At 41.5% G+C, this 14920-nt stretch overlaps 1 protein-coding gene across 11 annotated transcripts in view; it reads left to right on the top strand.

Annotated features, from left to right (window-relative positions):
- Positions 1–14920, top strand: part of SUGCT (succinyl-CoA:glutarate-CoA transferase) — an 802332-nt gene that overhangs the window by 341217 nt on the left and 446195 nt on the right. For all 11 annotated transcript variants that reach the window (XR_007121423.1, XM_047694504.1, XM_047694502.1 and 8 more), the window contains one exon: positions 3386–3483. Coding sequence is in view for 10 of the 11 variants with exons in the window: in XM_047694504.1 (XP_047550460.1) it covers positions 3386–3483 (98 nt within the window). In the remaining variant the exon portion in view is untranslated. The remainder of the gene's footprint in view (positions 1–3385; positions 3484–14920) is intronic.

Here is a 14920-nt window from a genome sequence, read left to right as displayed (position 1 = left end):
GATCCCAGGGCCCCAGCATCAAGCCCCGCATCAGGCTCCCTGCTCAGCGAGGAGTCTGCTTCTTCCTCTGCCTCTCCCTCTCCCTCTGTGCTCTCCCTTCCTCTCTCTCTCTCTCAAATAAATAAATAAAACCTTAAAAAACAAAAACAAACAAACAAAAAACCCTTCCAAACCAGAATTAAGTTTACCAGCTTTCTCTACAATGATTTCCTTACGTGGATAAGTGGAGCTGAAAACATGGAAATGGGCACTAGGAAACAGAGCTGAGTCCTAGGAGATGCCCTTTGTTTCTGGAGTGAGGAGCACAAAAGTGAGCTCTAATAGCAGAGATAGTGTGGAAATCCTGCATCTACCCCTCAAAAGAGGGAGGAATCTTTGGCTTTTTCCTCTGTCCTCCCACCGCTTGGCCTCCACCCTGGAAGTATGCAGGGAAGTAGGCTAACTATAGGGGAGCCCCAGGGAACTGGAGGGAGCCTGCTGAGAGGGATGAGCTTTGGAAAGTGAGCTTTGAAGGTGTTTGTGAACTTCTGCTCTCAGCCCTAAGCTGCATGTACACTGATCTGATCTAAACCAGCCCACCAAAGAAGTTGTGAACCAAGTTAACACACAGAATACTGCTCAGGAGGCAGCCTGACCATTAAGTGGGACACACGCAGGACGGACTCAAACAGCATCGCAGGGGCTTTGAGAACTGAACTAACACAAGAACCAAAGCACACAGAAGGCGGGTTGGGGCTTGTGGCCTGGACCTAACCAGATCAGTTGCTTGCTAAAAACAATAACAATAAAATGTTGCTGTAGGATTTAAACAAGACCCAGAGGCCCATAATATAATATTTAAAACATCCAGGATACAATCCAAAATTACTCAGCATATGAAGAACCAGAGCTTGCATGAGAAAAGACAGTCAATAAATGCCAATGCCAAGAGGACACAGATGTTGGAATTAACTTACAAAGACTTTAAAGCAGCTATTATAAAAATGCTCCAACAGGCATCACAGACACTGTTGAAATAAATGGGAAAGGAGAAATGTCCAGCAGAGAAAGAGAAGATAGGAAGAAGAACCAACTAGAAACTGGAGAACCAAACAATATGACCACCAAATAAAAAAAAGAAACCCCTCACTGGATGAGCCCAATAACACAACAGAACTAAGCCAAGGAACTTAGAATAGGTAAATAGAAATTATTCAATCTGAAACAACAGAGAGAGAGAGAAAAAAAAGATGGTCCCCTCCCCCAAGAAATGGAAGAAAGAAAGAACAGATCTTCAGGAGCCTTCAGGATAGTAACGAAAAATCTAACATTGATATCATTGTAATCCCAGGAGGAGAAGATGAAGAGTACATGCTGAGGAAATATTTGAAGACATAGTTGCTGAAAACTTCCCAAACTTGGTAAAAGATAAAAACCTACAGATTTCACAATTTCAGCAAACCCCAAATAAGATAAACCCAAGTAAATCCATGCCTAAACACACCCAAGTCTTCCCACTGAAAATGAAGGACCAAGGAAAAGGTTTTGAAAGCACCCGGAGGAAAGTAATAGGTTACCTTGTTGGGGGAACACGGCCTCAGCTGACTGCAGACTTTTTATCAGAAACTGGGAGCCCAGAGCCAACTGGCACCAAACGGTCCACCCAGAACTCTATGTCCAGTAGAAACGTTCATAGAAAATGAAGTTTCATTAAAGACATTCTCCCTCTCCTTCCCTTCCTCCCTTTTTCCTGTCCTTCTTCAACAAGCCCACACTTCATTATTTCTTTGGGGGGAAATAGTACCTCGTTGGACTACTTCACATGTATTTGCTGCTCAGTATATCAGGCACTTTCGCTGACATTGCTTCATTCCGCCCAGGCGATGCTTCCTCAAGCCCGTAAGGGCTGGTTGTGATCACAGCACTGGAAGCAGTCTCTCTAGAAACACTGAAAGGCAGCATGGCTGAGGACAGAACCGTAATTACCTTGACCCACTGTTTCAGACCAACTTGCTCAGAGAAAAGAGGTTTTAGGAGTCAGATTCAGAGAACAGCATCTGAGGGCCTGGTTACCACTGAGTACAATGACTGAGCAGGTTTTTATGCAGCTTACACTATTTCTGGGTGAGGCCAGATTTGCAGGCTTAACCTGTGATTTGGGGAAGGCACTTGCTTCTTCGGGAAATGACTTATTCACTCCTAGAGAGGGGAGGGCGGGTTTCCATTCCCGCACAAGCTTGGCGGCTGCTTCTGAAATCATGAAATCAGCTGTGGTGACACGGAGGTTTTTAGGAAAGGCGCTCTATGTGGTGTTGCTTTTTAAAATCTGGGGGAGTAATGCTGTCTTTATTATTCCTCAAGGAAACGAGTAAGTGGAGCCCACGAAAGAGAAATGACACAGTGGAGATGCTCTCTTTACTCCAGGGAAACTTCTTCACTTCTCTGTCCTTTGTGAGATGATTAATGGATTGATTGTATTTAAACTATGGGAAACAAATGAAACCATAAAATGTTTATATTTCAAGCAAATACTTTACTCAAGGTAGTGAAGCTTTCTGTTGGCCCCATGGCCTGCCCCAAGCCCATAAATGCTCTTTCTGACTTTCCAACATGACTGCCAAACACTGCCTCCACACATTCTTTATAAAACTTCTTTTCCATTCCAAATCCACTTGGTACTTTCATTATGGTCTTGTTAAAATTGCAAGATGTCCAAAGGGACTTGCAAGATAGATTTTCCCTTTATTGAGGAGGAGCAAAAGAGGAAGTATATAAAAGCATTTCTATTTGTTATTCCTTCAGGGAGATATAGTAAAGAAAAATAGTGACACTTCTATAGGAAGAATATCTTTTAATTTGACATTGTTTTAATGGCGAACATTTGGGGCAAATGTATATGCTTTTCCTTTATTTTAGCACCTTGTACAACATCCCAGATAGGGCTTCTGGGACGAATAATGTTATTTTATTTACGTGTGGAACAAATAAGTGGACATACCTACAAGATGTATGTTGATTATGGGCTTCATGGAAGTGCGGACATGTAGTTATGATATTGGCTCTCAGAACTAGGTCAGTTCTATCAGGTTTTGTATCTCTGTACCTACTCTCTCTAGACAAGACTTATTGTGGGGATCTGATAACTTTTGATCTCTGCTCCCATCTGTAGGCACATACCTAAATGTAGCCAAAACTTCTCATAAATGACAAACTCAGTCACAGCATCACCTGCCCTGATTGCATGATCCTTCCATCTCTGTTCCTTTGTTGCTCCATTTGCCTTTGTCTGGAAGCGTAAAGGTCAGCGAGGAATGATCCCGGGGAGCATGTTGGTAAGCCTGGAACACTCACAGGCAGGTACGTGAAAAATTGTGAATTATGCATTAAAATTATTTTTCCTTTTTAGATCTTGAATTTGCCCGCACTGATTGATGACTCCAAGTATAAAACTAACCACCTTCGTGTACAGAATAGAAAAGAACTTATCAAAATACTGTCTGCACGGTAAGCTTGGATCTACTCTTGGTACATTTAGGAATGAATGTGTCCTTAGCATTTGCCTAATTTGTGTCTGTGTGAGTATTTATGTGTATGCTCTTTTTTGCCTTTTTTGATTAACTTATAATTCTCTTCCATTTCGCAGAATGGGTTAGTGGAAAGATCTTTCAAAGCTATGTTTTCTGTTCTTTACTTGAAAGTACTTTACGTGTCTTAATGAGTACTGACTCATAAGAATGATATCGATAAGAAAACCACAATGGCTTGAAATAGATCTCTATAGCATGTGTAAGTGTTTGGGTTTAGTCTATTGTAAATACTAATAACAACAATACTAATAAAAATAATTTAACATTTTTTTTTTACCTTTAAATGCTCTACATAGACCATCCATTTAATCCTTACAGTTATCCTGTGAGGTAAATTCTATTCCCATTTTACAGATGAAGAAACTGAGACAAAGAAAGGTTAAGTCGAAAGTTCTCTTGGGAAGTCTGTCATGATGATGTTTTGAAAATGCCAGATTGAGTTATGGGTCACAAGGGATTAATGTTAATCAGTGAGAGTATTTGATTTCCAGATTATTCCATACATGACATGTTATGCTTTTGTTAAAACCTGCATCAAATTTTTCGACTTTCTCTCAGAAAAAGGTGCTAATTCTTTTCTTTAATATTATTTTATTTTATTTCATTTAATTTTTGTTTCAGTCTTCCAAAATTCATTGTGATTTTTAATATGTCCTTCTTTTTCATTTTATTTTACTTCTTTTCAGTGTTCTAGAATTCATTGTCTATGCACCACACCCAGTGCTCCATGTAATACGTGCCCTCTTTAATACCCACCACCAGGCTCACCCATCCCCCACCTTCCTCCCCTCCAAAACCCTCAGTTTGTTTCTCAGAGTCCACAGTCTTTCATGGCTTGTCTCCCGCTCTGATTTCCCCCAACTCACTTCTCCTCTCTATCTCCCATTGTCCTCCGTGTTATTCCTTATGTTCCACAAGTAAGTGAAATCATGTGATAATTGACTTTCTCTGCTTGACTTATTTCATTCAGCATAATCTCCTCCATTCCCGTCCATGTTGATACAAAAGTTGGATATTCATCCTTTCTGATGGAGGCATAATACTCCATTGTATATATGGACCATATCTTCTTTATCCATTTGTCCGTTGAAGGGCATCTTGGTTCTTTCCACAGTTTGGTGACTGTGGCCATTGCCACATTGTGAACATTGGGGTACAGATGGGCCTTTTTTTCACTACATCAGTATCTTTGGGGTAAATACCCAGTAGTGCAATTGCAGGGTCATAGGGAAGCTCTATTTTTAATTTCTAAAGGAATCTCCACACTGTTTTCCAAAGTGGCTGCACCAACTTGCATTCTCACCAACAGTATAAGAGGGTTCCCCTTGATCCACAACCTCTCCACCACACGTGGTTTACTGTCTTGTTAACTTTGGCCATTCTAATTGGTGTAAGGTGGTATCTCAATGTGGTTTTGATTTGAATCTCCCTGATGGCTAATGATGATGAACATTTTTTCATGTGTCTGTTAGCCATTTGTATGTCTCCTTTGGAGAAGTGTCTGTTCATGACTTCTGCCCATTTTTTGACGTGATTATTTGTTTTGTGTGTGTTGAGTTTGAGGAGTTCTTTACAGATCTTAGATATCAGCCCTTTGTGGTGTCGTTTGCAAATATATTCTCCCATTCCATGGGTTGCCTCTTTGTCTTATTGACTGTTTACTTTGCTGTGCAGAAGCTTTTGATCTTGATGAAGTCCCAAAAGTTCATTTTCACTTTTGTTTCCTTTGCCTTTGAGACATATCTTGAAAGAAGTTGCTGTGGCCAATGCCAAAGAGGTTACTGCCTATGTTCTCCTCTAGGATTTTGATAGATTCCTGTCTCACGTTGAGGTCTTTTATCCGTTTCGAGTTTATCTTTGTGTATGGTATAAGAGAATGGTCGAGTTTCATTCTTCTATGCATAGCTGTCCAATTTTCCCAGCACCATTTATGGAAGTTATTTTTTCCACTGTATATTTTTTCCTGCTTTGTTGAAGATTATTTGACCATAAAGTTGCGGGTCCATATCTGGGCTCTCTACTCTGTTCCACTGGTCTATGTGTCTGTTTTTGTGCTAGTACCATGCTGTCTTGGTGATCACAGCTTTGTAGTCAAGCTTGAAATCAGGTCCCCTCAACTGATGCAGAAAAAACATTTGACAAGATACAGCATCCATTTCTGATTAAAACAATTCAAAGTATAGGGATAGAGGGAACATTCCTGAACTTCATAAAATCTATCTATGAGAAACCCACAGCAAATATCATCCTCAATGGGGAAAAGCTGAAAGCCTTCCCTTTGAGATCAGGAACACGACAAGGATGCCCACTCTCACCACACTTGTTCAACATAGTATTAGAAGTCCTAGCAATGGCAATCAGACAACAAAAAGAAATAAAAGGTATTCAAATTGGCAAAGAAGAAGTCAAACTCTCTCTCTTCACAGATGACATGATGCTTTCTATGGAAAACCCAAGACTCCACCCCCAAACTACTAGAACTCATATAGCAATTCAGTAATGTGGCAGGATACAAAATCAATGTACAGAAATCAGTTGCTTTCTTACACACTAACAATGAAAATATAGAAAGGGAAATTAGAGAATTGATTCCATTTACTATAGCACCAAGAACCGTAAGATACCTGGGAATAAACCTAACCAAGAGGTAAAGGATCTGTACTCGAGGAACTACAGAACACTAATGAAAGAAATTGAAGAAGACAAAAAAGATAGAAGACCATTCCATGCTCATGGATGGGAATAATAAACATTGTTAAAATGTCTATACTGCCCAGAGCCATCTATACTTTCAGTGCCATACTGATCAAAATTCCACAGGCATTTTCCAAAGAGCTGGAGCAAACAATCCTAAAATTTGTATGGAACCAGAAGAGACCCCGAATTGCTAAGGAAATGTTGAAAAAGAAAAAAAAAGGTGCTAATTCTAATCTTTCCTACCTGTTTCACTTTTGTGTATGTCTAAACTTCTCCGTATAGAATAGGCATTGCTTTTTTTTTGCAGATCTAAATGCTCACATGAACTGTTCTTCAGCGTGGAACATTTTTTCCCCCTCATCATGCCCATAAATGAAGTACTTTTGTTCCAATATCAGGTCTTGTCTTTTGAAAGAGCCCTTGTCTTTCTCCATAGTGTGTTTCAAAGTTCTGAGACAATAAAATTCTGCTACTGTAATTTTATTTCTGTCCGCCTGGGTTTGGGGCATCTCTGGGTAGATCAACAACGTTCCTTACCTATTTACCCTTCCCCGGACTGCTTGCATCTCTTCCTTGTGCCCCAGACTCTTTGATCAATGGGGGCTCTGTGTGGGGCTGATGCTCGGAGAACTCGGGATGCGGCTCCCCTGTCCTAGTCGTTGGTGAAGTATCAGTCTGATTCCCCCACAGAGCCTAAGAGCCCTTGATCATTAACCTTTCCCCACATGAGAATTGACCATTTATTTCTGCTTCTTGCCTCTTTGCCTCTCCAGCAGTTTTTAATCCATTTAATTCACTGATAGGACTTTTTCCTTTCACACCATGGTTATCCAGTTTTAATAATAGGCATTTGTGAGAGCCTTATCAAAAGCTCTTTGATAGTCTAAATAAATCACATCCATGCTGTGAGAAGAGTGGACCCAAGAAAAATCCCAAACCTCGGCAGATACAAGTGTCATCTTGTTCTTTAGATGCTGGCCCTTTTATAACTTCAGGAACCACAAAGTTAAGTTTTTGGTGTCCGAGGCCGTGAAACGTTTATTCCTGGCTAACTTCTGTCCTAGAATTCCACTGTGGAGAGACTTCTAGTGGCATCTGTAACACATTAACTTCTATTTTCTCTCTTTGGGGTGAATTAAGTAATTTGTTGCCTTTTTCTTTCTCCTGTTCTAGACATAGGAGTGGAAATTTCATCATTTTGGAACCCTTCAGGTTCTTATGTCTTAATTAGGATGTAACAAGGAATAAGGAATCGAATCCCATGGTAGAGACGAGGGGTAGCCTGAAGAGAGGAAAGTTAGAGGGGAAGTCACACTGCCCTGGGTCCTGCTGTTCAAATGCAGACCACAGGGAGCCTGTGCTACCCAGAAGATGGCTTTCCTGCTCTCCGGTGCCAGTGTGTTGATGGTTTTTGGTGCTCTCCTGGGGTCTGCTGTTCTTCCCTCTCTGCCAGCTCAAGTCTCTTCTGCCTGGTGGATCCAACAGTGATGAGCAGGGGAGATTAGGATGCGATTCGTTCCCATCTACAGCCCTGTCATTCGTTTTCCTGAGCAAACGTCACCGGATTCATCAGTACTCTTCAGTGCTCGGCATTTAGAATTCAGAATCCTCCGTGAAAGTGCAAACGTGTATCGTTTCACGAGATGATTCCATGTTTTCTATGAAATATTCAAAATGTTTAGTGGCTCTTGATTATTGGATTAAATCTGGTCTTTTTAGTCTGACATCATGGTCTTCCACAGCCTGACATGATCTTTTCTTTCCACCTTTTTCTCAGCCTAAAGGCCCTGCCAGGGCCGCACTCCCATTCTGTGTCTTTTGTTCTCTGTCTGGAATGCTTCCCAGACTTATTATTATCCTGAACACAGTCGTGCTTCTGGGTCCGTCCTACAGTTTCAGGAAACCATCCTCAGACGTCTCTATTTGGGGTCCCGGCCAGAAGACAACACTTTCAGAAAAGAAGTCCTCCTTGCCCACAGACTCAGCACCAGCCTACCCTTTATCCAACCCACACAGGATCTGCTTTACCTTCTGCGGGTGGTGCTGTTCCACGTGTGTGGAACACACTGTTCCTTTCACTGGACAGCTGTCTCAGGACCTGTGAATCACAGACACACTGACGTCCAGCTGCAGAAAGGAGGCAGGGAGAAAGGAAGGGGAGGAACCAGCATTTATTAGGTGCCTTGACTTACCAGAGGAGCGTTGTTATTCCCGCTTTACTGATGAATATTCTGTAGCGTAGGGAGGTTAGTTTCAAGGTTCCACATGTAGTGAATAGTTAGAATTCAAAAGGCTACGTTTCTTTTCCATATGTCCTATTGCCTCCCTAAAGTGCTACCTGAAATGTTACTGTCTTTATTTATTTACTCAATCAATATTTACTGAGCACCGGGAATAGAAAAATAAATGAGACAAACTAAGCTGGTGACAAATAATGCAGGGAAGGAAAATGAGAAGTGGCAAAAGTTGTTTGTGAGACTGGCTGTTACATTTAAGCTGGTCAGGGAGGGCCTCTCTGATAAAGTGACATTTGAGCAGAGTCTTGGAGGAGGTGAGGGAAAGGGCCTGCAGATAACTGGGAGAAGCTTTTTAGGCAGCCGGTGCGTGGGTGGGAGTTTAAGGAGTAGCAAGGAGGACAATGAGCCTGGAGCTCAGTGATTCAAAGGAAGAGTGGGGGAGGTGGGTCCAGAGAGAGAGAGAGAGAGAGTTGGGTTCAGGGAAAGGGAGTGGATGGCAGAAGGGTTAAGGAGGAGATTGGTGGGGCAGGTAAGAAGGTCTAGAGAGAGAGAGGGGAGGTGGCCAGAAAATCATGTTGTAAAAGTTATGATAGACTTTATAATAAAGTACTTTCTTAAGCTTGTGAAATAAAGGAATTATTTTCATCATAAGGTGAGTTTGTTTCTCAGCAACCACTATTTTCTATTTAGCCTGAAGACATTTTTTTAAAAAGATTTTATTTATTTGAGAGAGAGAGGTAGAGCGAACAGAGGGAAAGGGGCAAGAAGGCTCCCCGCAGAGCAGAGAACCCAATGCGGGGCTCGATCCGAGGACCCTGAGATCATGACCTGAGCCAAAGGCAGATGCTTAACCGACTGAGCCACCCAGGTGCCCCTGAAGACACATTTTTTTCCAGTTTTATTGAGACATACTTGACATACGACATTGTATAATTTAAGATGTACAACATAATGATTTGATATTTGTATATATTGCAAAATGGTCATCACCATCACGTAACATCCCTCACCTCACATAGTTACACATTTCTTTTTCTTGTGATGAGAAGTTTTAAAATGTACTCTCTTAGCAACCTTCAAATATACAGCACTGTTAACTATAGTTGGCTTGGTGTTCTCCTATAAAATCTATAGACTTTGTTGGACAGCCTACCAGAAGTGTCAGTCACTTACCTCACTTTTCTGTTATTCTTGCTAAGTGCAGTCCGATGCTCCTCTCTGAGAGCCGCTGGGCTCATTCAGGAAGGCAGCCGCATGTTTTTGTCATCAGCTTGGTTGTCCACAGCCAGCACACACACAGTTCCCCTCAGGTGCTCTCAGGTGTTGCTATTCCCCAACCATGGCCATGAACAAGGTTTTTTATTTTTATTATTTTTTTAAATTTAAAGGTGAAGACTTTTCCCTTGAGCTTGCCATTTTATCCAGGGTGTTGCAGAAAGTCTGTTTACCCAGCTGCGAAGGCTGAAAACTATGCAAAGCTGAAGCATGTTAAAAGTCCCCAGCTAGAACACCAAAGAGATAGAATAGAGACTAATCCAGGGCCCATTAAAACAAGCCCCTTCTTTGCAATGCCAAGGAGCAGCGTCTCCTAAGCCTGTGCTACTCACGCCCTGGATCGCAGTTTTGCAGACGTAAGGACCTCAAGGGAGAGATTGAAAATCTGGTGTGCGTTGAAACCAAGAAGAGAAGGATGAAGATGTAGTGTTGGGAGTTGGGGAAAAATAATAGGAAGACGTGGAATGAGGAGGAAGGAAGCGAGAAATGATGGAGAAAATAGACATACAATTCGTTTTCTTTCTCTCCCTTCCTTTCTTCAACCATTACTGGCCACTGACCATGTGCACTTGTCCTGCAGCTATAGGGATGGAGGGAGAGATCTGGGCTCCTGAGGAGTTCATGATCTAATTAGGAAAATAAACAAGTAAAGCAGTGGTTTAAGTAGTGTGTGCTAAGTGCCACGGTAAACATATAGGGTGCCGAGAGCATAGAGAAAGGGCAGCTACCTCAATGTGGGCAAGTCAAGGAAGGCTTCCTGGAGGTGGTGCCACCTCAGAAGAGTCTTAAAGGACAAAGAGAAGTTAAGTAAAGGAAAAAAGGTACCACAAAGGAGGAAATATTGGACAGAGTGTATTTCCTAGGGAAAAAACACAATAAGTCATATATAAATGACATATAAAATAAAGTAGCTTAGAAAGAAACTGATGACAACTTTTAGATTGCTTTTTGAAAAATGCTACATGTGTTCAGCAAGTGAATGCCAATTATTAAAAAGTTGGTTACACTGGGTGTAACCTGAGTGGGTGTAACCTGAGCCTGGGTGGCTCAGTGGATTAAAGCCTCTGCCTTTGGCTCAGGTCATGATCCCAGGGTCCTGGGATTGAGCCCCACATCGGGCTCTCTGCTCAGCAGGGAGCCTGCTTCCTCCTCTCTCCTCTCTCTCTGCCTGCCTTTCTGCCTACTTGTGATCTCTGTCAAATAAATAAATAAAATCTTTTTTTAAAAAAGTTGGTTACACTAAGAGGATATAAGTAAAAATTAACAGTGTAAGATAAATTTTCCTTTTAAAATGCTGTGGCAGTTACTTAGGTGAAATAATATTTTTGATTCTGAATGATCTGATTTTTCTTAAGCTTCTGGTATGTAATTGAATATTTACTTATTTTCAGAGTTTACTGTATGAAAATGCTGTGAAATTAAATGCTATAGTTCAAAGCCCTCTAAACGGAAGTGCTAAACAAATATTTGTTGAACTCAAAGTTTATCACTGAGCTGCATCTTAACTGATCACTTCCAAAACTTGGTGTCAAATTATTTTTAATTGGCTTGTTCAGAATATTGGAGAGCTGGACCTGGAGCCTTTTTTTGCTGTTGAGAAAAGGACTGTAATGTCAGAGGTGCCTAAAGATGATGTTAAATTTTTTTTAAAGATTATATTTATTTAATTGACAGATCACAAGTAGGCAGAGAGGCAGGCAGAGAGAGAGGAGGAAACAGGCTCCCTGCTGAGCAGAAAGCCCGACGCGGGGCTCGATCCCAGGACCCTGAGATAATGACCTGAGCCGAAGGCAGAGGCTTTAACCCACTGAGCCACCCAGGCGCCCCAAGATGATGTTAATTTTTAAAAACTGACATCTTGGTACCATTTAGGCAAATTTGGTCCTTCTGCTCTGGAGTCTCCACACTTTGAGGAGAAAGGTTAAACTATTTACCTTTTTTTTTTTTTTTAGATTTTATTTATTTATTTGACAGACAGAGATCACAAGTAGGCAGAGAGAGAGAGAGAGAGAGGAGGAAGCAGTCTCTCTGCTGAGCAGAGAACCTAATGTGGGGCTTGGTCCCAGAACCCTTGGATAATGATACGAGCCAAAGGCAGAGGCTTTAACCCACTGAGCCACCCAGGCCCTCCCCCCCGCTCTTTTTTTTAAGATTTATTTATTCATTTTAAAGAGGTGAGGCAGAGGGACAGAGGGAGAAAGAGAGAGAGAGTCTCAAGCCAACTCCACACTGAGCGGTCAATCCCACGACCTTGAGATCATGACCTGAGCCAAAACCAAGAATTGGACTGCGCCACCCAGGCGCCCCTACACTATTTACCTTGCCACATGTAATCACCTCCCACCTTGCTGCACCTCCTTATAATGTGACCTGGTGTTTTAACCCTCTGTGTCTTCCCATCTGCTCATTGCTTTTCACTAGAGGATGTAATTTCTTTGTCTCCCTGGCTGCTACCTTCAAAATGAGCTCACAATTTGGGTGCCTGGGTGGCTCAGTGGTTTAAAGCCTCTGCCTTCAGCTCAGGTCATGATCTCAGGGTCCTGAGATGGAGCCCCACATCAGGCTCTCTGCTCAGCAGAGAGCCTGCTTCCCCCCTTCTCTGCCTGCTGCTCTGCCTGCTTGTGATCTCTCCCTCTTTCTGTCAAATAAATAAATAAAATCTTTAAAAAAAATGAGCTCAAAATTCAGAGCTTTTCCTGCCTCACTTGTCTGTTGTAAGCAGCCCCCTCACACCGCTGCGTCCAAGCATCTGCTGTCCTCAACTATCATCTGTTGTCCTCCTTGACAAGGCAGTCAATTTCTAAATCTCTTAGATAATCTTGAAATTTCTTAATTTCTTATTTAAAGGCTGTGTTTTTAGAGCCAGTTTAGGTTCACAGCACTATTGAGAGGAAGGTACAGAGCGTTTCCATGTGACCCCCGCCCCCATCTGCCCCACCAGAGAGGGACATCTGTTGCAATTGATGAATCTACACTGACACACCATAAGAGACGATATCTTTTTTGATTTTTTAATTTTTATTTCTAATGTCTCTTTGGGTTTCCAGCACTCAGAAAAGAAATGTTCTTGGGGTGCCTGGGTGACTCAGTCATTAAGCCTCTGCCTTCGGCTCAGGTCGTGATCCCAGGGTCCTGGGATTGAGCCCCGAATTGGGCTCTCTGCTCAGTGGGAAGCCTGCTTCCCCCTCTCCCACTCCCCCTGCTTGTGTTCTCTCTCTCGGTGTCTCTCTGTCAAATAAATAAATAAAATATTAATAAAAAAAGAAATGTTCTTTTAGTTAGTGAATTGGAGTCAGTGAAGGACTGAATGTGAGGCAAGAGCCTTCCACTGACTAACTCTGTGGCCTTGAGCTTGTGCTCTGATTCCTCTGAGCCTCAGGTCCTCTTATGTATACGATGTGCATAACAATTCCTGCATCATCCTGAGAATTAAAATCCAGAACGCACATGAAAGCAGCTTCACAACACTCAGCACACAGCAGAACTCATTCTATTTTAGGGAAATCTCAATCCCTCAACATCCTAAATTACAGTTCTCCATTTTTTTTTTTTACCGCCAAATTTCTCCTGTATCTTTTTTCATAAAAAGGATTGAATCCCCTAGTTTTGAGAAATGTTTCTCTCCCTAGCTGTAAAGAGTTCGTGAGTTCCACAGTTTTTATTTAGTAAAGTTCTGAGGAACTGCCAGTCAAATCCTGGTTCGAATGATATAACGAGTATTATTATATTGATTTAATTCCAGCAACGGGAAAGCATGATATTATGTAGTTGGCCTGTGTGGCCTTGTTGCAGCTAAATAAATGATTTCTGTTAAACCCTTTTGAAATATTAAACATAGCTCACAAGACTTGGGATACATTTAACTTTGTACAGCATTCTTAATAAAGGCTATTAATACTGCTTTGTTTTTTTAAACCAAAAGTGGACCTTAATGGCTCATAGCCTATTCCCTTTCAAGAGACACTTGTTTCTCAGTGTGGGCAATGAATTTGGAACTTGTGAACACTCCACTTAAATTATTCCTTGCATTTGTGGCCGTACCCTCATAAAGAATGAAACATTTTGTGTTCCTTAGTTGCTATGCAGTGTTAATAGCCTGTATGAAAAGCTTCAGCCAGGGCCTTTGAACTGGGAAGTAAAATATACCCATGGGTTCCCCTGTGTCATTTTTATGGTTAAGTTTTTCAAAGTTTTAGTGGATATTTTTGGTCTTCCTGAAAGCTGTTGAATTTAATTTTCTGCTAAACCATATCTGTAATTTCCTTAATTTTTATTCTTACTAGAAAATGAAGCTATAGTTGACCCTTGAGCAAAACGGGTTTGAACTGCACAGGTTTGCATGCATTTTTTTCCTGGTAAATACAGGACAGGAATGTAAATGTACTTTCTCTTTCTTGTGATTTTCCTAATAACGTTTTCTTTTCTCTAGCTTACTTTCTTGTAAGAATGCAGTATGTAACACATTGTAACATACAGAATATGTATTAATTGACTCTTCATCTTATCAGTGAGGCTTCTGGTCTACTGTAGGTTGTTAGTGGTTAAATTTTAGGGAAGTCAAAAGTTACACACAAATTTTCAACTGTGTAAGGGGTTGGTGCCCCTAACCTCTGTGCTGTTCATTCGTTTGTGTTTGTTTGTTTATTTATTTATTTATTTAAGATTGAGAAAGAGAGAGTAACCAGTGGGCAGAGGGGCAAAGGAAGAGAGCCAAAGAGTGAGTCTCCCCCGCTGAGCAGGGAGCCTGATGCGGAGCTTGATCCCAGGGTCCTGGGATCATGACCTGAGGTGAAGGCAGATGCTTAACCCACTGAGCCCACCACGTACCCCAGCCTCTGTGATGTCTAAGGGTCAACTCTACTGTATATTTAATTTCTAGCAGCTATCATTAACTCCTTCCTCTTCCCTGCTTCTTAAATCCCTATTTTAGTGCTTCTCCTGTCTTCCTTTCCTGGCTCTAGCTTCCTAGCCTTATCCTATCTTTTACAGTTTGAATTGTTTTAACGCGAATTTACAAATGGATATTATGTATCACCTTCCTTTCCCTTATTTGCACAGAGGCTTCATTGAATAAGTGGTTTGCTTAGAGAACAAGGGAGGATTTTATCAGTGCCCACCTATATGATAGAATTTAGAAGGGCTGGA

This window comes from Lutra lutra, chromosome 11 (assembly GCF_902655055.1).
Source record: "Lutra lutra chromosome 11, mLutLut1.2, whole genome shotgun sequence".
NCBI classification, from domain to species: Eukaryota; Metazoa; Chordata; class Mammalia; order Carnivora; family Mustelidae; genus Lutra; species Lutra lutra.
Note: the sequence above shows the minus strand (reverse complement) of the source record. Positions and strands in the feature narration are given on the sequence as shown.